This window comes from Coturnix japonica, chromosome 3, assembly GCF_001577835.2.
Source record: "Coturnix japonica isolate 7356 chromosome 3, Coturnix japonica 2.1, whole genome shotgun sequence".
NCBI classification, from domain to species: Eukaryota; Metazoa; Chordata; class Aves; order Galliformes; family Phasianidae; genus Coturnix; species Coturnix japonica.
The window spans coordinates 26,289,853-26,313,458 of NC_029518.1; the positions used below are offsets into that span (position 1 = coordinate 26,289,853).

General features: G+C 39.4%; 1 protein-coding gene across 1 annotated transcript in view; it reads right to left on the bottom strand.

Annotated features, from left to right (window-relative positions):
* Window positions 1–23,606, bottom strand: part of GLP1R (glucagon like peptide 1 receptor) — an 82,214-nt gene that overhangs the window by 32,841 nt on the left and 25,767 nt on the right. The window contains exons 2-4 of the mRNA XM_015857807.2: window positions 20,229–20,325; window positions 18,915–19,025; window positions 1,045–1,154 (exon numbers count right to left, since the gene is read on the bottom strand). Of these exons, the coding sequence (XP_015713293.1) occupies window positions 1,045–1,154; window positions 18,915–19,025; window positions 20,229–20,325 (318 nt within the window). The remainder of the gene's footprint in view (window positions 1–1,044; window positions 1,155–18,914; window positions 19,026–20,228; window positions 20,326–23,606) is intronic.

Here is a 23,606-nt window from a genome sequence, read left to right on the forward strand (position 1 = left end):
GGGAAAAGCCAAATAATACTGGGTGGTACACTGAGGTGCTGCGCTGAGACACTCAGAATGTGCTACTGATATGGAAGAAGAAAATTATAGGGAAATGTTAAATTTTACACAGTTGGAGAACTGGAAAATATCTCTTTTTCCATTTCCTTCTCATTTGCAGCCACCTATTCCTTCTAAAAAGGTACTGAGTTCCAGGAACTCCAGGAGGCACTCTGCCTGTGGAACTAAGGAATTTCATATACTAGAACTATTCTGGCTAGGTATGTACTAGTTCCCAGCATGCTGAGACAGAGAGCAAACTCAATTTATATGAGGAAAAGGATCACCCTTGGAGGCTCACAGCTGTGAAGGCATTACATCACGGGTACGCACACAGTGCACCAACTGACGCCAGTGGCTGACCAAAATCCCTTGGAAACCTCTCCACTCTTCTTTATTTGGTGCCAGGTGTCTCAGCTCCCTGCAGAGTATAAAGTACTAGGGCAAGAAAATAAACTGACAAGCCTAATTCCACAGTTCATGTCAAATATAGCTCAAAAACAAACAAACAAACAAATCCCACAAACAGACAAGAAAGCAGGATCTACCCTTTGCCCAAAGCTGAAAACAAGTGCCTTGCAGGTCAGTTGATTTTAGTATCTGCTTATGAGACAGAGAATGCAAACAGTAATTTTATTCCAGGAGTACTCTACCAAGGGAAGGAAAGGAAAAGGGATAATATTAGATGACTTTTGTAATGAGAGTTTATCCTGCTGTAGATAAGACCACTGACTCCCTCATGAGTGTCCTGCATGACAGCCAAGATCTTCCAGTTTACTTCTCCTGGTTGTCTCACCTACATTAACCCTTAGTTCATCTGCCTCACTCACTGCCTTTGTTAAAGGGGAGATACCTGACATCCCATACTGTTAGACTCATCAAATTGAGGTATTCAGGTTGAGTTGAAAATGATTACTTTGACAGGGCAAAAATGTGTTTGCATCAATGATTAGTACTGTCTTCTGTTTGGTCCTAAACAACAGGAGCAGCCAGAGAAACTCTTACCTGTTCAGAGGCCTCACACTCTGTTAGGTTCCTCCAGGGCAGAGTTGAGTTCTCCTTCAGCAGCCAGGTACCCTCAGAGGTGCAGAACCGATACACCTGACCATGCAGCACTGCCAGAAACAAGAGGGGGCACAGAGTCAGCTGGAGCAGAGCATGCATGCAGGGAGGCAAGGCTGCGACCTCCCCTCCTCACCAGCAGCTTTCCCAGTTGGAAAAGACACAGCAGTAAGGCTGCAGGAACATTTCACCTGCTCCCTGCTCATCAGCACTGATGCTGCCTGGCCTCAGGGCTACAGCCTCATCTCCAAAATTCATGGGGAAAAGAATGCATGCAAAAGGTGTGTGTGCTCTTTCTATTCTGAAATCAAGCAGACCACTGAACAGAGAAACCTCAGAACACGTATGTTAATACAAGTTCCCCAGAATGCAATTGTCTAGGCAAACATCTGCACTACAAAACAAAACCATAAATCTCTGCTTAAACTACCCATAGAGTCTTTTTATTCCCTCTGTCTACATGTTTGGATAACATAATCATTAATAAATGAAATATCTTTTAAAAGCAGTTAGCAACTTGATCCTGTAAAAGCAGGTACAATGAAATGACTTACAATAAAATTACATCAGACAGAAGCACCAAAATAGGACTACAAAGGGCAAGGACAACTGAATTTCAGCATATGAAAATATCTAAAGTCTAGTAATCCTACATCCTCGTACAGCAGAAGTCAGTGCAGGAATCAGAGATATTAAAGATCTTTCTGTATTCAGGAAGAGTCTTAAGCAAAAAGAATTAAACCAAAAATCCAAACAGAAGAAACCACATAATGTGAATGGGAGAAGAAACCATGAATGTGAATGGGAGAAGCATATGCACATCTTGTCTCAGGAATCATTTATCACCAAAAATACTTATGAGATAGAAAATGTTAGAAACAAATAAACAAAAATCTTAACCTATAAGGCAGCATTAGGATTGCAGCATGGAGAGATGCTCACAGAAGAACTGAGAGACCACACAGCAATGACAGGAAGACGGTGCAGGGTTGATGTATTAAAGGAAACTTGCTACTCTCAGGGATGGGAGATAAAGTCTCACCCCTGTGGAAACAGAATATTTTCAGCTGTATGTGAAAGACCTCATATAACATCAGCACAGGTTTACTAAAAGGGCCCTGAAGGGTTTGGTGTTGAACACACACCACACACATGAGACCATTTATCCCCTGCAGCTGGTCACATTGAACACCATCATTGAGCAAGACATGGGAAACAAACCCAGTCCCTAGGATGCTGCCATCTTAGCATGCCTTGCCATCACCTGCAGAGGTCCCTTGGAAAAGGAGCCCCACAGCCCCAGCTCCATGGCTGCTACAGGAGACAGCTTCAGAACAGATCCTTCCAGAGACAAACTCTAGTTTCTCTCAGCCCTATAAGCACAGGGCAACCAGGCTCTGCCTAGCTGTTAGACGAAGTTCTGATTCAACCTGATAACATCATACAAACTACTGGTGATGGGTGTATGGTTGGCCTGGATGATCTTGTAGGTCTTTTCCAGCCTTGGTGATTCTGTGAAACTAAATCATCATCTTTGCTTAGTGAAAGCAGTTCCAGCACAGGTTTTTTTCATCGGGTCCATTTTGATCCAAGTACCACACATATCTTAAGGAAAGAAAATGGTTCCCATTAAAGCTACCTAGAAGTATTCTTACAACAGTTTTTCATATGACCTTATTGTGATTCTGTCTCTAACAGCTGGTCATGGTGTAGGATGGCAGAGATCTTCAGTATTCTACACTGATAAAGCAACAGTACCAGCGCATATTTTCATTATGCAGGAGTCTGATTCAAGTCGCCAGGAGTCTCACTTCCTTCAGCCTTCACATGAAGCCTGGGCTGAAAAAGATCAGTTAAAACTACATGGAGTCAAACTGACAGCAATATGCTTGGAAGATGCCCAGGTACCACGATAGAATGGAACCACACACAGCCTTGCCCTCAACTGCTGAGCAGTTTTTGCTTCTTGTTGTTTTAGTCAGAGGTGATTCACCTCTGTCCACATCTGAATTCTGTTGTGACTCAGGCGTTCTCATTTTCAGTCAGTGCAAATACCAAATGTACAACAATCCGCTCCAGTTTGAGTAGATTAGAATGATGAACAAACTTTCCAGAAGATCTGAGAAGCTACTGCCTCCCTGCTATCATACAATATCCTATTCCTGTATCATAGTGCTTTCTGTTACCATGCAGTCAGTGTCTCTACTGACACCAATTATTACATTCTATAGTTGAATATTACACTCTACAATGAAAATAAATAAAAACAACTTCAGCGTATGGGGAATCTGATTTTATTTAACTTGTAAATTAATGCATAAATTGACAAAGTTGCACAACTTTTAGAGTGGGATCTTAAAGAAGCCAGTTTATTTGTAAAGTATCAATCACACCTCCTTTGAATTACATGTTAAAATGTGGACTGATGTTCAAAACTTAAATGCTCTGTAGGCTGATAAAAGACAGAGAGGAGAGGCCAAGAGTTAACACTGAAGTTAATACCATCATCTATAATGTTCTCTGATGAGTTTGTAAATCAAAACAAATGTTGTGGCCAGCTAACGATTTTACTTAAGAGGAAAACGTTATCACATGACAGAATGTGCACACACACTTCTTTACCAGCCTCCTTTTATTAGAAATAAAAGCAAATTACATGATTTATCTGCTTAAAACAACATGATCTGCCTTTTACAACAACACTGTGTCAAGATCAGCATGAGATTACTCACCTAACAGTCCCTCAGGATAAACTGAAACATTATTCACTGTAAAAACAAATTACAGCATGTCCTATTCAATTGCTTCTATTCAGGCAGAGAGATGAGAGAGTGAGGAAAAAGGATAAGTGACCAAGAGCTTTGTCTAGCTGTTGTGTGTCAAGTATTATAGGACACTGTTAATATATCTTCTCTATTTCAAGCAGAGGTTTTGGAAAAGGTAACAATTTTGCCCATTACAAAAAGGGATTCTGTAGTATACGGGCATCACAACAGTCTTCCAGCAGACTAGTTTGTTCCTGAAGTGAGAGAAATGCCCTTTGATGGGGACCTTGGCAGCCTGCACCTCCTAACAGTTCTGTTATCAGTTGGTGTGACCTGACCACTGCTCACTTGGAGTCACTGTTGTCTGTAAAAGCTGACAGACAGAAGTGCCATTTAGCTCTCACTCTGGTTTCTCGTAGAGCAAACATATCCTAAGCCCAAGACTTGTAAGCCTGCAGTTGGCCATATGGTAACAGGGAGCAGCCTGGACATGAAGCCTCTGAGGAGCAGGAGGAGCTTCAGCCTGCACTACTGTCCAAGAAACACATTTATCTAAATGTGTGTTTATGCTGGGCTCACTGCCACACCACCTGAAATTATATTACCTTAACAGGTAATTTAACTACACGTACTTTATTTACTAACCCTTCCCACTATTCCTCCTCCCTCTGTATATTAGTAATTCCAACTCCTTCCTTTTAGTGATGATAAAGCAATGACAAAACTATGCCTTGCATTTTGTCTTGAAGGCAGAAAAGCTGACGGTCACTTCATGTTTTTTTTCAGCAGTAAGAAATTCATTTTCAATTATATCCCACAGTCTGTGTGGAGAAACAGATCCGAATGCACCTACCGAGAGCTCCAATCATGCTGCAACAGAATGATAAGAGAGAGTCATATACCCACTGTCCTACAAAAAAGATGGATGTGAGCTCTCACAGACCTAATAGATACTTCACAGGGTGCAAGGGGAGATACAACTGAGCAAATGCTGTTCATGACACAGACTGTACAAACTCATCTTTAATACCCAGAAGTCCTCAGAGCCTGAATCTCATGCTTTACTATCAAAAGTTAAAAGCCAGAGACTTTGTTCATGGAGGCGATGTACTGCAGTGATTCTGCAGGCAAATACATTCTTATTTAAAAACAATCAATTTGGAATTACATTAATGCTAAAAAATTAAACATTCAAGATATAAGAATTGCTAAGCTACAACTACTTATGTGATTTTTAATTCCATCTGATGGAACTGTTTTAACTTATGCAGTTATGCATTTTTTAAAATAGAATCCATTGTTGATTTGTATTAATTTGTGTGGGAGAAAAGGGACAGGATTCTACAGGGTAAAGAGTAGGGGGGATGTCATCTAATGGGAAATTATCAAGCTATCATGTCACATTTAAACATACTGAATCAAACTGACAACACATACAACGTTTTCTTCGACCATCAATAAAGGCGTATGTTTGGTGGCCCTGCTAGGCAGGGGGGTTGGAACTACATGATCCTTGAGGTCCCTTCCAACCCGGGTAATTCTGTGATTCTGTGATTCTGTGTGATCAATTCAGTTTCTCAATGAGCATTAAGTGCTACTATATCATATTTGTTCCCAGATGTTCCAAAATTGAATGGTGTATTCTAGTCAGATATTAAAGCCAGATTTATACAACCAAGAAAATTATGCAGCCACAATATTTATTCTACATGGACATTCACTTTTCTTAGTGCAGAGACCATCATTTCCCGCTCTGCAATATTTTCCCTTACTCGGAATGAGTTCCCACAGTTAATGAGGCAATGATCCTGCAGTGAGGAGTTTGAGCTTTACTACCTATCTTACAAGACCCATTCTGTGTAGCGCAGGAGTAAGAGATCTGTGCAAAAGAGATAGAATATAGCTTCACAATTAAAAACTACTTGCATACTTCTTGCCAATAAAAGTTGTGTAAGCAAAGTACAAATAAGATAAATCAAAGTACTCATTAAGTTGTAACATCATATATTGCTAGGTAGGAGTTAGTATCTCAAAACAAACCAAAGAAAACCCCACAACAAATCAAACAAACAAAAAACTCAGAAAAAGAAAAAGAAAACACAAAACAACAAAAAAACCCCACCACATCATACTGAAAAACAAGATTATTATGCTAAAAGGAGTTATACTCTCTAAGCATTTCAGCTGAATAACTTGTATTGAGAAAGAGCTGTATTGGTTATGCTAGACCACACTGAAACCTAACATAACCTTTTGAAATGTACTTCAAAAAACAAGTCATAAAAATGTGTGCATGTTTGTGTGCATTCAGTTTAATAATGGAGAGTGTTTATGAACTATAAAAGAGATGTGAATTAACATAATAAAAGAAGGCTGCTTATGAAATACAAGTGTTTATGCTAATGGTAAAGCTTTGTGAAGGTTTGGTAAGATACCAAACGGCACCATTAAAATTTTACTCAGAATAAATAAAAGTGAGTTGGAATAAATTTATTGCACCAACAAACATGATTGAAAGTTTAATATATATGTAAAAACACTGCTAAGAGGTTCTGTGTTTTTAAGTTATTGGATCAGTAAGCTAATGTAATTAATAGAAGACATCTTATTAAAGTATGTTAAAATAAGGTGAAAAAGATGCAATAAAAAGTTTTCTTGAAAGGCAAGAAGAGACATGGCTGTAGGCTTCCTAAAGCAGAAGAAGGGACCCGTTTAACTATGCTCATGATTCAAGAACTTATATTAAAAGAGAAAAAGAGAAAAAACACAGTGAAAGAAAAATAAGCTAAAAGACAAGGATAATTGGGCAAGTCATCAGCATGATGCTTGGTGAGCTAAAGCAAGGAAAAATCAAAGAAAGAAAAAACAACAGATAACTGGTATGTTAAATATACGTAGCCAGGAGGGAGAGGTAAGTCGGCATGCAAATAAGCACTGGCTATTTGATGAAGCTTCTGATCAAAACAAGCATCTCCAGAAGATGTAGTTAAAAAAATAGTGCCAGGTGCTGCAAATAAACTATCAATCCTTGGCAGAAGGGAAGTCATTGGTATTTAGTTATCCTCAAAAACAACAGTATAAATTAGAGTTATTGAATCATTGGTTCTCAACTCTCACTGGACAGTGATAAAGATAAGCCAAAAATGCAAAACAGTTGGCAGGTTTTGATGTTGGCAACTTCAAAATATATCATGAGAAGGAATCCAACCATCAAACTTCACTGGGAGACAAATAATTCTGTAAGTATTACCTGCTACGTTCCAAAAGTGAATGAGTTGGATGCTTCAAAGAAGAACAGACAAAATGAAGGATCTCATGCATCTGAGAGCAAAGACATACATTTTTATTGAACAAATTGCACACTCTGGCACTGGTTAAAGGCTTATTACTTCTGCATAAGGGAGCCTGAAGCTATAAAGGAAAATCATATCAACTGGTGAAGGCTTTCCTATGGAGACAGCTCTTACAATCTCTGCAGACCTGGAATTATCTTCTTCAGTACTTTGCCAAAAAAAAAAAAAAAAAACCAACACAAAAAAGACAACAACAAAACCCAAACAACTTGTTCACATATATGAAGAAACACAGCCTTTGATATTACTGTGCTCAAGACACAGCCCTGTGCCACATCCATATATTCATGTGCTTTGTCAGTGTGTTTCTCTGTTACACAGCATGCAGATATTGATGTTGAGTCTCAAATACTGTAGAAGTGTACACTAACATTTTTTGCCTTACTGTCCCAACCTCTTCCACTTCTCTCTGCCTCCTCTGCCCCTCTCCTTTCAGTTGCTGTCATACTATTTCTCTCCCTGCTTGTATTCCCCTCCTTGGTTCTCCTCTTCAGCTTTACTCCTCCAACCCTTTCTATTGTTGCAATATTTACACATGCATTAGTGTTCAATACACCTGCTGCTGATCCTCTCTCCTCACTCTGAATTTTCCTATTCCTCTCAACTATTTGACTTGCTGTGCTCCAAAGCCACTGGAGATGAACAAAACAACACCCTGATTCCAGCCTCTATCCTCTAAACACACATCTCCTTTCTCACTGTATTCCTCAGTCACCCTCAGCACACCCAAACAGCTTCTGCTCCAGTCAAGCAGTGAAGAGAGGGAAATTCAGTGGGAGAGAGTGCAAGGAATTGGCAATGAGGAATAGAAAGTGGGATGTCTCCAGTGCCCTAGGAGTCCCGCACATCCTCACATGCACGCTGAAGTGCAGCATGATTCTGACTAAGACTTCTGTTGTATTAAATCACATTCAACCAAAGTTTTGCAAGCCTATAAGCTACTAAATTCAAGCTCCTAAAGAAAAATGAAAAATAGAAAACAAAGAAACTATCAAATGATATAATCACAGAAATCAGCATTGTTCCTATCTGTATGGGAAATTGGTAATCACAGCCTGAACCTCTGAGGCAAGTATCAGGTCAGCTATGGGAGCACAGGTGAGAGTAATTTAGCTGTGCTCCCGGAAAGGGGTGGAGCTTGACTCCACCTCCTCTAGACCTCATTTAAGGGCTGACCACCACTAAGGCAGCATCTCTTGGAGACTGCTCCCTGGTGGAAATTGCCTCAGCATTTCTCAGTGAAGGTGTCCTTATTGGTGAGTTTTTCCTTATAAATAGCCATTTTGAATATCAGCTACTATATTTGTATTATTCTACTTTATGCTATCAATAGTTACTGGAGGCAGTTATGTCTAGATTGGCCTTCCCACTAAAAGATGAATCTTTACAACAATCTCTCTAAGTTGAGATCTACTTTTACCTAAAAACTGGGGATTCTTACATCATTCTATCAGTAAACTGCCCTAAGTTCCCTATTCAATTTTCATTTCTACTCTATTTTCACTGCTTGAAAAATATTTGGATGGACATACAATCCTTTTGACTTAAACTTTTTCTTTTCCTGCCAAGGTGCAATTCTTTCTTGAAGTATTCACTGCCAATGTTATGTCACATTTTTAAAAGCTTAGGGAAGCTCACTGACATTCACCATCCACACAAACTCAATGTTTTCCACATTTTAGCCATGCTTTAGTTCTGTTTAAACAAGATTGTTGATACTCTGCTTCAGTAAGCTCTAGGACAATCACCAGCCAGGTTTTGTGTGTGGAAGTCAAGTGTCTTTTATATTTTTAAACTTTCAGAGGAAACATGCTGATGAGCTCTTGATCTTTTTCTTGCCTAATTCACTTCTGCTTTTTCCAATTTTCAGAAAGTAAATTAGTTTCAGAAAGGTCAGATGAATCTGGCCAGCCACCACTATCATTATTATTGTCATTAAACTATTCAAGTGCTGAGGTTCTCTCATAAACACGCTGCCCAGAGAAACTTCATTCTCATTCACAGAAAATTTGAAATGATATATGGGAGTGCTAACAGGTACCATTTGCAGCATGTTTGAAAAGGATTTGGTGTACTTCCACAGTTCATAGCAAGGACCTGATTCTCTCAGGGGAAGTGTAGTCTACTACTGAAAACACACAAGGGGAAATTTAACAGCAAAACATGCAAATAGAAAAGGGTAATACAGCAAATAAAGCTGTGCACATGATAGATAAGTGCAATCGTTGTATAGCTTAGAACATTTTCAAGGTAAAGTCGCATTTGTGGAGTCTGACACGAAGGATGTTCTATAATTAAACTACTTACAGGTACCTTTTAAGTCAGTTCACATGTTTTGCATGACTACTTCATCAAATGAAAATATGAAAAAATCAAAGCAAACATAGAGATACTAAATTCAGCAGGCAGACAGGGTGATTCTTCTCTACATTAGATATTTACATCTATAGGTATACAGGCAAGCTGAGTTCCATACACATCTTTACCTAAGTTCTGTAGATCTCAGGAAAAGCAAGCAATCCTTCATGTTCACTATGATACCAGAAATGTGTTTGTTATGTAAGAAAATACATACAGATTGGATGCAAGAGGAGCATTTGCCATCACTCACAGGTGAAGAGCCAGCAATCACAGAACAAGCAGGGAAGAAGTGGGCTCTAGGTCACACAGCTCACTCAGCAAGCTGTTCTTTACCTGCACAGCGAAGGTCAAACATTCACAGTTTATTCTACCTTTGTGGCTTGGAAAATAAATAAATAAATAAACAAACAACAAAAAAATCAATGTTCTAACTGATGATTAACAACATTTAAGTGAGCCAGAAAGATAATTAAATGTTTTGCTAAGAACAGGTTGTTATGTAGCATACCTTTTGTACTGTGTTTCTTCAGATCCTGAACTACTTCAGTTTACTCTTTGCCTACTAAATTTAAAAGCTGTAAGTTCTCAAGTGTAAAATCATTACAGTTTTGAAGAGTAATACAAAGAAGGGTTTGAGGCCTTTCCCTTTATTAGAACTGTGAACAAAAAAAAAAAAAAGATATTATGTATTTCAGTTACACAAGACATTGGAACAGGTTGCCCAGAGAGGTTGTAGATGCCCCCTCCCTGGAGGCAACCAAGGCAAGGCTGGATGGGGCTGTGAGCAGCCTGGACTTGAGGAGGTTGTCCCTGCCTGTAGCAAGGGGCTTAGAAGAACATGATCTTAAGGGTCTATTCCAACCCAACTATTCTGTGATTCTAAGACCCATGATAACAGTATAGATGAAGTTTAAAGAAATCGATAAGCTTAAACCTGCTTGCTGAAGTTAAGCTATTTGTTAGATCAGCATGGACAAAGCACAGAGGTATCCTGGTAGGTTCTTTGCAGCCAGGTGTGATGATTAATTCTCACTTAAAATAATTTTACTGCTGGGTACTGTTGTTGAGAACAGCTGGGGGACAACTTCTCAAGAAGATGCAGAAGGAGGCTCAGCTATACACAGATGGGCCTTGATATCCTTGATACCTCCCAAGGAATTACTAAAATAGAACAAAAATATTAAACAGTTATAAGCAAAAGAGTGTTGGAAAAAATGCAAACTTTTCTACCTCACTACAGTCACTCCGGACCAATATCCTACAGCAAAGGCACCCAGCTTTTATCTCAGCAATGCAGAAGAGCACATTCTTCCTAGAGAATCTCAGGTGACCAGATCTGTACCTATCATGCGTATACCATGAAGTTGTCTGTGTCTTCTAACAGGTGCACCTCAACATTCAAAGTCTCCTTCTGCTACCAATACACATTTGAGGAGAGATGCACATGCCTCAATTGTAGCAGTTCCTTAAGGAAGTCAGGTAAGTCACCCCAGGTGAAAGCTCACAGGCCACTGCTCTACCACATGCACCTCAGTCTGACACTAACCAGCAATTTATTTAAAAACACACTCCATATTTTCACACAAAACGGAGAATGGAATCACCACTCAGTACCCAGAAGATGCATCTGTTAAAATTTTTAAAAATTACTTATTCTGATAGTCTTTCAATCTACCTTTGAGATGAGCAGCAAATGTTCTACAGTTTTCTGGTTTACAACCAGATGGAGGCTAATAAACAGAAACAGAGGTGAACTTGAAAGACTGTTTTGTTTTTTATTTAGCAAACTCAGATTGCCAATTAGCTTAAGACAGCTTTCACTGCAAGGAAGGAAGTATAAATTTTGAATTGCTTAAGGGTTAGCAAATGCAAAGCAGGATCTTTTTCACTGAAAAAGGTCACACCCCTTTCCAGTATTATGGAGAGCTTTCTGGAAACACAGTTTTATTGGAGCAAAGAAAGGAATAAATATAATAAATGTCTAATCATCTTTGCTGTATCCAGTACTTGAAGTGAAATTTATTTCCTTCTACATTTAAAGACAAACAGGCAGTTTAGCAACAAGCTCACGTAGCCATCTAACAACACTGATTTTAAAGAGATTTTGAACTATGAAACTGAATGACTGGAGAAAAAGTAGTGGAGATCAAACCAGACACTGCTTACACAGGTTTCTTGAAGTAAATGTTCAAACCAGACATATGGTGCAAAACTGTCTGAAGGAAATCTCATGCACACTGCTGCCTCTTCAATTATAATGCTTTCTGTAGATTCCTCTGCAATGTATATTGCTTCCTTTGGGCTGTCTCACATGGAGAACAGCAACGTGTCACTGCCTCATTGTGAAGTCTCAGGAGCACAAAAAGACAAAAAGCACCTTTAATTCTGCTTTTTGCGTGAGGTAAAATGGCACTCAGACACCAAGTTCCCTCCTCTCCTGAAGTCATGACAAGAAAAGCTGTTCTGTGACCAGAAAGGGAATGGCGAGCACTGGAGAATGGACCTTAAGCTATTACAACAGAGTGAGAAATGGGAGTTGACCTGGATGTGTCCTTGCACCTAGATGTACTCAAAGCAGCAAGCCAGCCTCTGGTCTCCTATGCCAGGCATGTGAACCATTTGTTCCTTTCACTGGCACAAGTGTTCAGAATTTAATGAAAGCTTGGTACTTCGAAAGTTTTCCAGTGGCTTCCTTAAGGTCACATTGGTGGATATTGTAGTTGTTCAGGTAAGTCATTAGGTCTTACATCACCATTCAGGATTGAGGTGTATCCAATGGATACATGAGGCTCTGTTTCTGTATTAGATTTCTCCAAAAAACATTCCCTACATGTGACCAAACTGAACTTGCTCAAAAAATACAGCCATCAGAGGGTTGCTTCAAAACTCATTTGTGCAAGACCAAAATACCAATACAGACACATCTCAACAGTCAAGCTAGTTCAGATATCAGACATATCAGACCTAGAGATAGAGTGTTTTATTGTTTCAGTTTAGGACCACAAAGATGAAAAGATTTTGAGCAGAGATCTCAATAACATTTGCTAGCGCATTTTATTTACGGACATTAGTCACCTGAATTTATACCAGTTCATATTGAGAGTATTTCTAACATTGCATTTCAATATAGAGTATCTGAGGCTTGAATTTTCATATGGTCAACACCTACACATAAATTTGCTACCTCATTTTTTCCAATAAAGACGAATTAGTAAAATTTGCTACTACTATGGTACTACTGTGGTTCACATAATTCATCTGAAACCGGTATCCCTGGAAGTTTTTTTTTTTTTTAATTAAAAGGGATTCAGTACTATTAAACAATAAAATATCAGAACCACAAAGGAGACATAATTGTAAAATGAATTGTGCAGCTCCAAGGTTTCCAAATCCACATGCTGGTATTGGCAGCTAGCCTTCAATTGTTAAAAAGTAGTATGAAAACACATGTAGCCACTGACAGCAAGGTAAGGTGCTCTCCATCCTTTAAAGGAATACTGATCCCCCTGCAGGTCTGAATTTTGGGACAGTCAGTGCCCAAGTATAACTTGCTGATCTTGCTAACTACAGCATGGATAATACAATGTGCAAATTTTACCTGCTCTAACTTCAGCGCTGTCAAAAACTTAGCAGTCTTTCTAGGCTTTCACTAAAGGCAAGCTTTGTTCCTTAACACACTCATATCTGTTAGACCAAAAGTTCTGACTAGGGCAGCCAGAAATGTACGAAACTGAGCTTCAACAAACATTGGACATAGTCCAAAATTTGAGCTGGAAATTTCAGAAAACAAATGTTTCCAGCAATAAACTCCTGCCCCCCCAGCCTCCCCTTCCCCCCCCCCCCGTTACTTCAGCATCTCCCTGTGAAGGTCTGCCCAACAGTGAGAGCTGCATAAGCACAAACAGAAGCAAAACAAAGAACTGGAGTCAAACCGTCCATATAGGTGTGAAACTGCTGTAAAGCCTACTGTTTCAAATACATATATATAAGCAGGCTATGAGAAATGCAAATACAAACATCTTACTGGTGATGAATCAGAATAAACCATCAGTTCCCAATGAAGGAGGAACATGATGCATAACAGAAATGCAAATGTGCCTTTTGATAATTCAGATATTTTTATGTGCTATTTTCAGAGCTTTTAAAAACACCACGTTGGAATATTTGTCTTCCTAAAAAGAAAAGCTATGAATCTCTGAAGGAATCCAGAGATCTGAACAGAATTCTGTTTGCCTGAAATTCACTCTGCCTCCCTCCTTCTCTTACCCTGTGTTTTTTTTTTTTACTGTTCCAGAGGGCTTTTCTGTTACATACACAAAGCTATTTTATATGGCACTAGAGAGACAAGTGACTGGAGAAATCCTACTATCAGGCACTCACAGTCCAGCAGTAACTGAGCTCCTCATTTACACAAAAATCCTTCACTGTGCTGCGAGAAAAGAGACATTATCAAAGTTGCTCTAGATATTGTTAGCTCGAATGACAGTGGCTTAACCTACACTGAAGGAGAGACTACTCTTAACCTCAGCTCAGCTTCAGTGCAATATTGAGTATCTAGATAACTTTTAATATCCTTACTTCCCAATTTCCTGGTGACTTAGGGCAATGTTATAAATAATCAATCTGTGTAAAGTAGATAAATCGTAATGCAGTTGCAATCAGTGCAATCAAGAAACTGACCTGCACGGAAATGCCACAACAACATGGAATGGCCACAGCAACCCCAGGCAACGCTCCAGGCGTGGGGCAGAGTGGTTGGAAGGCTGCGTAGAGGAACTGGACCTGGGGGCACTGGTGGATGCTCAGAGGAACATGAGCCAGCGGTGTGCCCAGCAGGCCAAGAAGGACAACAGCATCCTGCCTTGTATCAGAAACAGCGTTGCCAGCAGGAACAAAGAAGTGATTGTCCTCCTGTATTTGGCTCTGGTGAGGTTGTACCTGGAGTACTGTGTCCAGTTTTGGACTCATCACTGCAAGAAAGACATGGAAGCCCTGGAGCACGTTCAAAGAAGTGCAACAAAACTGATGAGGGGTCTGGAGCACAGGCCATATGAGGAACAGCTGAAGGAGCTGGGATTGTTCAGTCTGGAGAAGAGGAGGCTCAGGAGAGACCTCATTTCTCTAACTACCTGAAGGGAGGTTGTACTGTGATGGAGGTCGGCCTTTTCTCTTGTGTTACTGGTGATAGGACTAGAGGGAATGGCTCCAAGATGCACCAGGGGAGGCTCAGGCTGGACGTTAGGAAATACTACTTCTCTGAAAGAGTGGTCAGACAATGGAATAGGCTGCCCAGGGAGGTGGTGGAGTCAGCGACCCAGGAGGTGTTCAAGGAACATTTGGAGGTTGCGTTGAAGGACATGGTTTAGTGAGAACTATTGGTGATGGGCAGATGGTTGGACTGGATGATCTTCTAGGTCTTTTCCCACCTTAGTGATTCTGTGAAAAACAATAACTCAAAGAATCAGGGGAAAAAGATCTGCCACATTTCACTTGGGTAAAATTCCGAATCTGATTTGCTGCTCAGCCACATAAAATAGAAGAATATGTTTAGCAACTAGATATACAAAATGCAGTAGCTAATTGTTTCTGAAGAAATATGTAGTTCATGCATGCCATATCCTAGAAGTATATCAACAACTCAATGCCCAGTATTTCAGTGGAGATACAAAATAAAATTCCTCCAAGGATTCATATTTAGTTTACTTGCCTGTCACAAAGCAGGTCCATAGCACTGCATGGACACAAGGGTTCAAGCATAAGATCTTGGTCTAATTTTGTGGCCTTTCTACTATTCAGCTACAACAAACACATTCTGAGCCTTCAGAGATGATTCTTGATGGCAGCATGCCAGTACTGAACTTGGCAAGGATACTGACATACACTGGGTAGCAAAATAAGAAAAAGGTTCAGCACTTCTAAAGAGATGAGACTTGAAAGTGGGACAGTATTGATTTTCTTTACTGTACTTTATAGTCCATCTTTGTACACTGCACTTTCAAAAAGAGGCAGAAGACAACAGTTGCAATTATAATGTAAGTGATGTTGTGAGTAGTAGTCTGAAGACAGCAGTCACCAAGACAAGATGAAGAGTGGTACAGGAACAAGAATAAAAGCTATTTTGCAGACAAAGCCTGCAAAATTTGTAATTGATCAAGGAGAGCTCTAGCATTACAAACACCTTCCAAGCGAATTCTTCTCCCTGCCTCCTTTCTTGGCTCACAACAATGAAAATTTGTAACACCTGACAGTTAAAAGGCCCAGAATCACACTTTTGTGTTGTTCACACTTTATCAGTTTATCAGAGAGAATGTTACAGGAGAGAGTGCCAAAAGCCTTACTAAAGTCAAGATAAACAACATCCACTGCTCTCCCCTCACATACTGAGCTAGTCACCTTATAGAAGAGTCAGGTTCGTCAAGCACGATTTCACCTTCATAAATCCATGCTGACTATTTCTAATCACCTTGTCTTTATGTGAATGGAAACAGTTTCCAGGATTATCTGCTCCATCAACTTCCCAGTGATTGATGTGAAGTGGTCAGCTTCACATCTCCCGAGATATCTTTCTTATTCTTCTTGAAAAGTGGAGACAGTTTCTTTCTACCGGTCCTCAAGATTAACCTCACAATGACACTTTTTAGCTGTTCAGAACTTGCTGGTACAACCCACCGACTTGTGTACATCCAATTTAATTATGTTTCAGTCTGATGTTCCTCTAAGAAGGGCAAGTCTTCCTCCAGACTTTTCTACAGTTCTTAGTGGCCTTGGATTGCTTCAGGCAAGCCTTTTTTGTAGAGACCATTATGAAAAAGGCAGTGAGTACCTCATCCATTTCCATGTTCTTTTCCACAAGGTCCCCTATCTACATACAGCAGTAGATTCAATTTTTCTCTCACTGGCTCTTTGGTTTTGATATTGTTTCAGATTTTTATTTATTTATTTATTTTAAATTACCTTTAACTTGACAGATTCTATATAGACTTTGGCTGTTTTAAACCCCATTCCTGAATGCTCAGTGTCTCTAAATTCCTCCTAGGTCATCTGTTACTGTTTCCAGCTCTCTAACACTTCTGATGGAAACTGCCAGGCAACTCCCAATGCTTCCTCCATTCCAGTACTCTATCAAACAGCATTCAGTTTACTTCCCAGGGGATTTCTAGGCAGTACGGTTCTACAGCAAACTTCTCATGCATTTTAAAAACTGGCTTCTAATCAAAGAACAGTAGTCTTAAACAAAGCAAGCTAGCTGAAGCCCTTCACTCTTAATGATGTTCACTGAACACATTTTGAAGGTTCTTTCTAAACAAGGTCTTATCTTTTCTTGACTTTAAGCATATAAGACATCTTAGCACTGCAGAGCTTCCATCTATTTTAAGTAGTGAGCTATGTAAGAATAAGTAATAAACATACTTATGTGATTACCCTAAGAAACGGGGCATCTAATTTACTACTGTTATGGATCTTCTATTATAAAGAATTTACCTCTCCACTGTGGCAGTCCATTAGCATTCACTTTGAACATGACTCCACAAAACATCTGGAAAGGCACAGCAATTCAGACCCCTAAATCCAAAAATTTATTAATCTGTGGTATTGTTTAAAATCCTGATTCTCAACAACAGTGATGTTTCAAAAGCAGTTGAAAGTCAAACAACCGCGTCCAGTGTCTAAAAGGTTCCAAGTGAACAAGTTTAGAGGAAAGCAGTTGAATCCTGTAAGAAATTTTAGATATCCAGAAGTATTAGGTGTATTGGAAAAAGTTCTGCAGCACCACACACTTCTATCTCAATTAACTGTGAGGTAAATGTTAATTCCACACATTTATAAAAACTTGTTTATCCATTCTAAAGTTGCAGTATCTTAATTACTTATCTCTAAAACCAGCTTGAAGTTCACCAGGAAATTTAAGGGTTAAAATAGTTGACCTGTCACTTCCCCAACTAACTGTAAGAAACAACCTCATGAACACCAAGGTTGATAATATTAAAGGGGAAGAGGTGCTCCAGGCACTAAAGCAGGTACTCCCATGTGGCCTGCAGAAAAGCCTATAGTGAATGTGATAAGTTGACCCTGGCTGGCTGCCAGACACCTATCACTCTGCACTTTTGTTGTAGTAAAGCAGTGATGGGATGAGGGGCAGAGCTCTTCCATGCATGGAAGTTGTCCATCTTTTTAAGTATTACAATGTTATTTTGGTGTGAGAATTTCTCACTCACCTTAAAGGTAACAACAGTTTGATAAGAAAGGCAAAAGCTGTTCACACAAGCATAGCAAAATAAGCAATTTATTCACTACTTCCCATCGGCAGGCAGATGTCCAGCCGCTTCCTGGAAAGCAGGGCTTCAGCACACAGAACAGTTACTTGGAAACACTAATGCCACAACTATGAGTATTCCCCCTCCCTCCCTCTTTCCCTGAGCTTTTTTTGGCTGAACATGCTGCCATATGGCATGGAATGTCCCTTTGATCACATCAGGTCAGCTGACCTGTCTATGTCATCTTCCAAACTCTTCCCCCTCAACAAGGCCAGTAAACAGTTTGGAGAGAAAGCCCTGATGCTGTACAAGCTCTGTTAAATAACAGTCAAATGATTACTGGCATGTAATCAGTGCTGTTCAAGCCACAGGTGCAAAGAACAGCACTACGATGAAATTTACTTCCAATTAGTCAGACAGTGCAATTTCTATTCCTTACTCTATAGGATTTTTATCACTCCCAGCTCTCAAGTTACACCAAAGTATTCTTCAACTCATTTTTCATTTCCCAAATCTCCTTACTAAGGCCTACAACTTATACTACACACCTAAACTACTTTTACCTTCAACAGCCAAGTTTATACACAAACTCATTAACAGCATGCTGTCCCTTACCATGGGCCAAGTTCAATCCACCACACAAGATAGCCCATTTATACTTCAAAACCTAGGTCTTCATAAAGAAACTGCACAAGTTACTGAATTCAGACACTAGATGAAGGAATCCACATGAATTGCCTTCAAGTGGTGTCAGAGGAATGTGTACATAAGGATGTAAAGAATACAAACCTTCAGAGATATATCTGTCAAAGAAAAAAAAACCAAAAAAAACCAAACAAAAAAACAACAACAACAACAAAAAAAAAAAAAAACCAAAACAGCAAAAGCAGATAAGAGCACAAAAATCCAAACTAAATTCAACCCTTAGAAAGCCTTCTCTCACCTTCTCCTGCTACATGGGAATAAAGAACATATTACACTAATTCCCATCCCTGTGTTTACATTACAGAGAATTGAATGCACTCATTACTGTTACAGCCAATATTATCCTTTCAAATGCTGTGAGGAAGGACTCTTACCTGTGTTGGCCCAAGGTAAATACCAGGGGCAGCTGACATTCACATAGGTGCCAGGCAGTCCATCAGGCCAGCAGGCATAGTTGTCAAATGTCCTGTTGCAGAACTTGCCTTCTGTAAAGAGGTGGAAGAAAGGGCATACCACTGCCTTGTATTAACATTAATGAGGAAAAGACCAAAGATCAGAATATAAGATACAGCACATGCAATTAAGCCATAATAGTATTATGCAATCAAACCTTGGAGTTCAAGTTTTTTGGACAAATTAGTCTTATTTATCCTTATGTAACAGGAAAGTTAGGAAAAAATTAGTCAAGTAAATCAAGGAACAAGAAAGGCATGTCAATATTAAACCATTTTTATCTTTTCTCTTCCACGCCCTCATATGTCTCAGTTGGATTTAGAATAATTTTGCCATGAATACTGTAGATAATCATCACTGAGAACTGGCTCACTGTCATGCGGTTGGAAGTCTAATCTAATATATAGCGATTCATCAACAAAATACCCACACACAACCATAACTTTGCATTACATCTTAATCAACATGAGAGTACTTCAACTTCAGATTTATTAAACTGTCATTCTTAGAGGGCAGCACTCAACCGCTCAACAGGATAATGGAGCAAAGAGAAATGAATGTTTTGCAGCCATTGTTGTCATCACCTACTGTTCTTACACTGCCACAATAGTACAGTTAAGAGAAGGAAAACTGACAGTTTTGAAGTAATTATTCAGATACAGCTTTAGACACGTCTCATCTTTTTTAGTGTGCCACAACAGAACTGAAGCACAGGAGAGCCCATATGGTGTCCAGTTCTGAACGTCACTGACAAGTCACCAGTGTCCTCTAAACACCACAATGCTGGCACGCTCCACTGGAGCAGCTCTACTGCTAACTTTCCTGCAAGTGTGTGTTTTGTTTTAAATGCCATTTCAGCATTTTACAATGCTCAAAATAATTTCACTGCTAGATTAATGTAAACAGAACTGTCCTAGACTTCCTAATATCTGTACTCTCCCAATCCTTACCTCTACATAAATTTCAGGAGTGCAATATTAGTAACATACTTTGATGCACTGTAGCCACTGCAAGACACTATGGATCTGAAGACTAAAATCTTTACAATGAAATTCTTCCATAAAATGGTTCGTCCAGGCAGAGTGAAGAGTCCAACAGTAAGCAGGTTGAAGGAAATGAAAGAAGAGATGGACTGGATAGTAAACTGGAGAAGTACTTTCAAGTTCATAATTACTCCCATGTACCTGCTATCTTACATTTTAACAGTACTTTGTATCCCTGCCAATCAGACTTACCTGCTACAATAGGAGGAGCCTCATACAAATATTTTAGGCACTGGAGCTGGTACTCCTTCCACTTCTGCACAACCCCAGAGAGGGATCCATCTGTACTCTGAAAGAGAAATAATGAGTCTCAGACACTGAATTTAAACCACATTTTCCATGGAGCCTAAATAGGAGGAGGATGTGAATAAGTCTTGACCAACTCCATCTCCTTCTATGACCAGGTGATCCACCTGATGTGCCCAGGCAGCCAAGAAGGCCAACGGCATCCTGGCTTGTATCAGAAACAGCAGTCAAAAGGACCAAGGATGTGGTCATCCCTCTGTACATGGCTCTGGTGAGGCTGCACCAGAATCTTAATGATTCTACGAAGTCAAAACAGCACTACTCATAATAAACATTGCAAGATGCTACTGTGTGGTTAACTGCAACTAAAGAAATATTTTTCTATAGGTATCATGAAGAAGGAAAAAAAAAACAACAACAACTAAGCTGTGCTCTCAATGAAACCCAAGCTAGGCTAGTTTTGTTGTCTCAAATCACAGAGGGGTTTAGATTGGAAGGGACCTTTCAGATCACCTAGTACCAATTCTCTTCTACAGGCAGGGACACTTTCCACTAGAACAGGTTGTCCAAAAACTCCATCCAGCCTGTCCTTGAACACTTCCAGGGATGGAACATATTTTTCCTAAGGCCACAGAAAGAGCAGGGACTTCTTTTCAGCACAGTATGACAGACTGCAGTATCACCTTTTCCAAGTACCAAGGGGCAGGGTGGGAAATACACACAGACTCTGCACAGGCACAAAGGGAATCAGATGCTATTAAACTATATAGAACTTAGGGCTGGCTGCTCACTCAACCTTAACCAAAGCCACACTGTGCTCACTGAGACCCAGCTTACCCACTGCAATTAAGTACAGAGACAGCAATTCTCACTCCATATTCATATAAAGTGAATTAAAACGTAAGGATTACCAGGCTCTAAGTAATTGATAACACAGCTAATTCAGCATTCTTTTTGTAGAATAAAGCACCACACAGATGGCATAAAAACTTAACAGCATGAACTCTGCAGTGCAACCCTAATAGAGAAGAAAAAGTCATTTAACCCCAGCTGTTGATCAGTTTATAAAGTGAAGCATGAGGGTTAATAACCCTCATAATTTCACTCTCAGAGCTTCAACTGTGAATGTCTGCCTTCTATTTCAGTTTCTAAACTCTTTTAGGTGCTTAGAAAAAAAATACAGTAGGACTTGGGAAGGTTTGTTTAAAGCCACATAGCCATTTTAAATTTATGTTGTATTTCTAGAGAGGCAATCTGGATGCTACTCACTACAAATGGTGCACCTTTAAGAGATGGTTGTATAATCACTCTGGTAAAAAAAGAACAGAAGTGGCATTTTTGGACTATAGGCCTCAAATCCCTTCTCTTGAATCCTTTAATGATTAAAAACCATAGATTTGAGGAAGAAATATGCAATCAGAAGTACCACCAAATGCATTGTGTTCCTGTCTAGATAAAGCCATAACATCTAATTACAAGGATGCACTTCAACATACGATAAGTACAACATTTAGTATGTATCTGTTGTGTTCAAAGAATGGTAGCTGCCTGTATTTACAAGCAACTCTTAACTGTAGCTAGGGCCTTGTGGTTATAATTTTAAAAGAATATGGCCAACTCCCACCAAAGTCAAAACAAGTACAAGCCTGTGGATCTTTCCAACTCTGACCCAGTCTTCCTGATTTAAATCATCCTGGTCACATCTCACCTATGCCAACAAATGCTGCCAAAGTCTGTCTGGACTAAAGTCACCAGTATAAAAATGAATGCACCCCACTGAATGTTAACTCTGCGTGCGTGTTGTAACACAGAAACCTGTAGACTGAGGTCCCTTCCAACCCCTGCAATACTGTGATTCTGTGAAGACATTACTACCTAAATTAGGGCACGAAGAAACACATGGCCAGGGGATCAGCCTGGAGAAGAAGATACTCAGAGAAGACCTTATTGCTCTCATATATAACTACCTGAAGGGAAGTTACAGTGAGCTGGGGATTAACCTTCTCTCTCATGTAACTGGTAATAGGACTAGAGGGAAAGGCTTCAAGATACACCAGGGGAGGTTCAGGCTGGACATTAGGAAGCACTATTTGTCTAAAAGAGTGGTCAGGCAATTGAATGGACTGCTCAGGGAGGTGGTGGAATCACTGACCCTGGAGGTGTTCAAGGAACATTTGGAGGTTATGTTGAGGGACAGGGTTTAGTGAGAATTATTGGTGATGGGTGGATGGTTGGACTGGGTGAACCCGTAGGTCTTTTACAAACTCAGTGATTCTACAGCTTCTATGATTCCAGAATGTCATCTACAGATCTCTGTAGACTGAATAAGGAACAAATGACCAGTATATGGAGAGGGAAGAAGTTCCAAACCTAAGTTTTCCTCAGATAGTCTTCAAAAAGAAACTTTGAGGTTACACACTGTTTAAGTGTCTTCATCTTACAAGGGTAGCTATTAAAGTTATACAGGATTGTTTTACCCCCTCTCATCATCACGTTAATACTTCAATACATAAATTAAAAGGAACATTCTCCAGATGAACTCTGAAGTTAGGATCCAGAATAATTTCTGAGGCTACTCAGTGTTCCACATCTTCCCAGAAAGTAACTGTTGATTATGTATGCAAATGAATGCATCAACTTGATCCAAAACCAGACTTTCAGATTAATATGTAGACAGAGTTTCATTTAGAAGTGAAAGACTACATTTTAAACTATCATCATAAACCTAGAACTGTTTGCACTGAGAAAAACAGCCTGTTCGAGGCAGAGACACTTTGAAACAAAATACTCTTCTAAATCAAGTTTTCATTAATTGTCTTCATGAATACAGGAATAACCAGTTTTAATTAAAAATTAGGGGAAAAAAGGCAAGCTTCTATTCCTTTACTTAATGAAAAAGTAGATATATTCTACTCTATAGTGGTTTCTCATGATGTGAGATGATAACTAACAATGAGATTGTTTTACTCCCAGAATTTGCTAATTAGAAACACCTTTTTGTGGAGACACATTTAGTAGGTTTCTATTATTTATACTCACCAATATTAATACAGTCAAATGTAAAACCTAGGACTACATAGCTTATTCTCTCTATTCAACAGGTCACTCTGCTTCAGCAGTGTTACCAAAGTTAGCTTAAATTTAATTTTACTATATGCTATTTGTAGCAGATTCTATAGGATCCATGTATACACAGACTTATTTTAATATCAGCTGTTACCATAAGAGATACTATGTTTTTTTGAGGAGTGATTTAATTTCTTTAGCAATATTAAAGTACTAGGAATGCTTATATGAGAACAAAGCTCCTGAGTCAGTACTCAG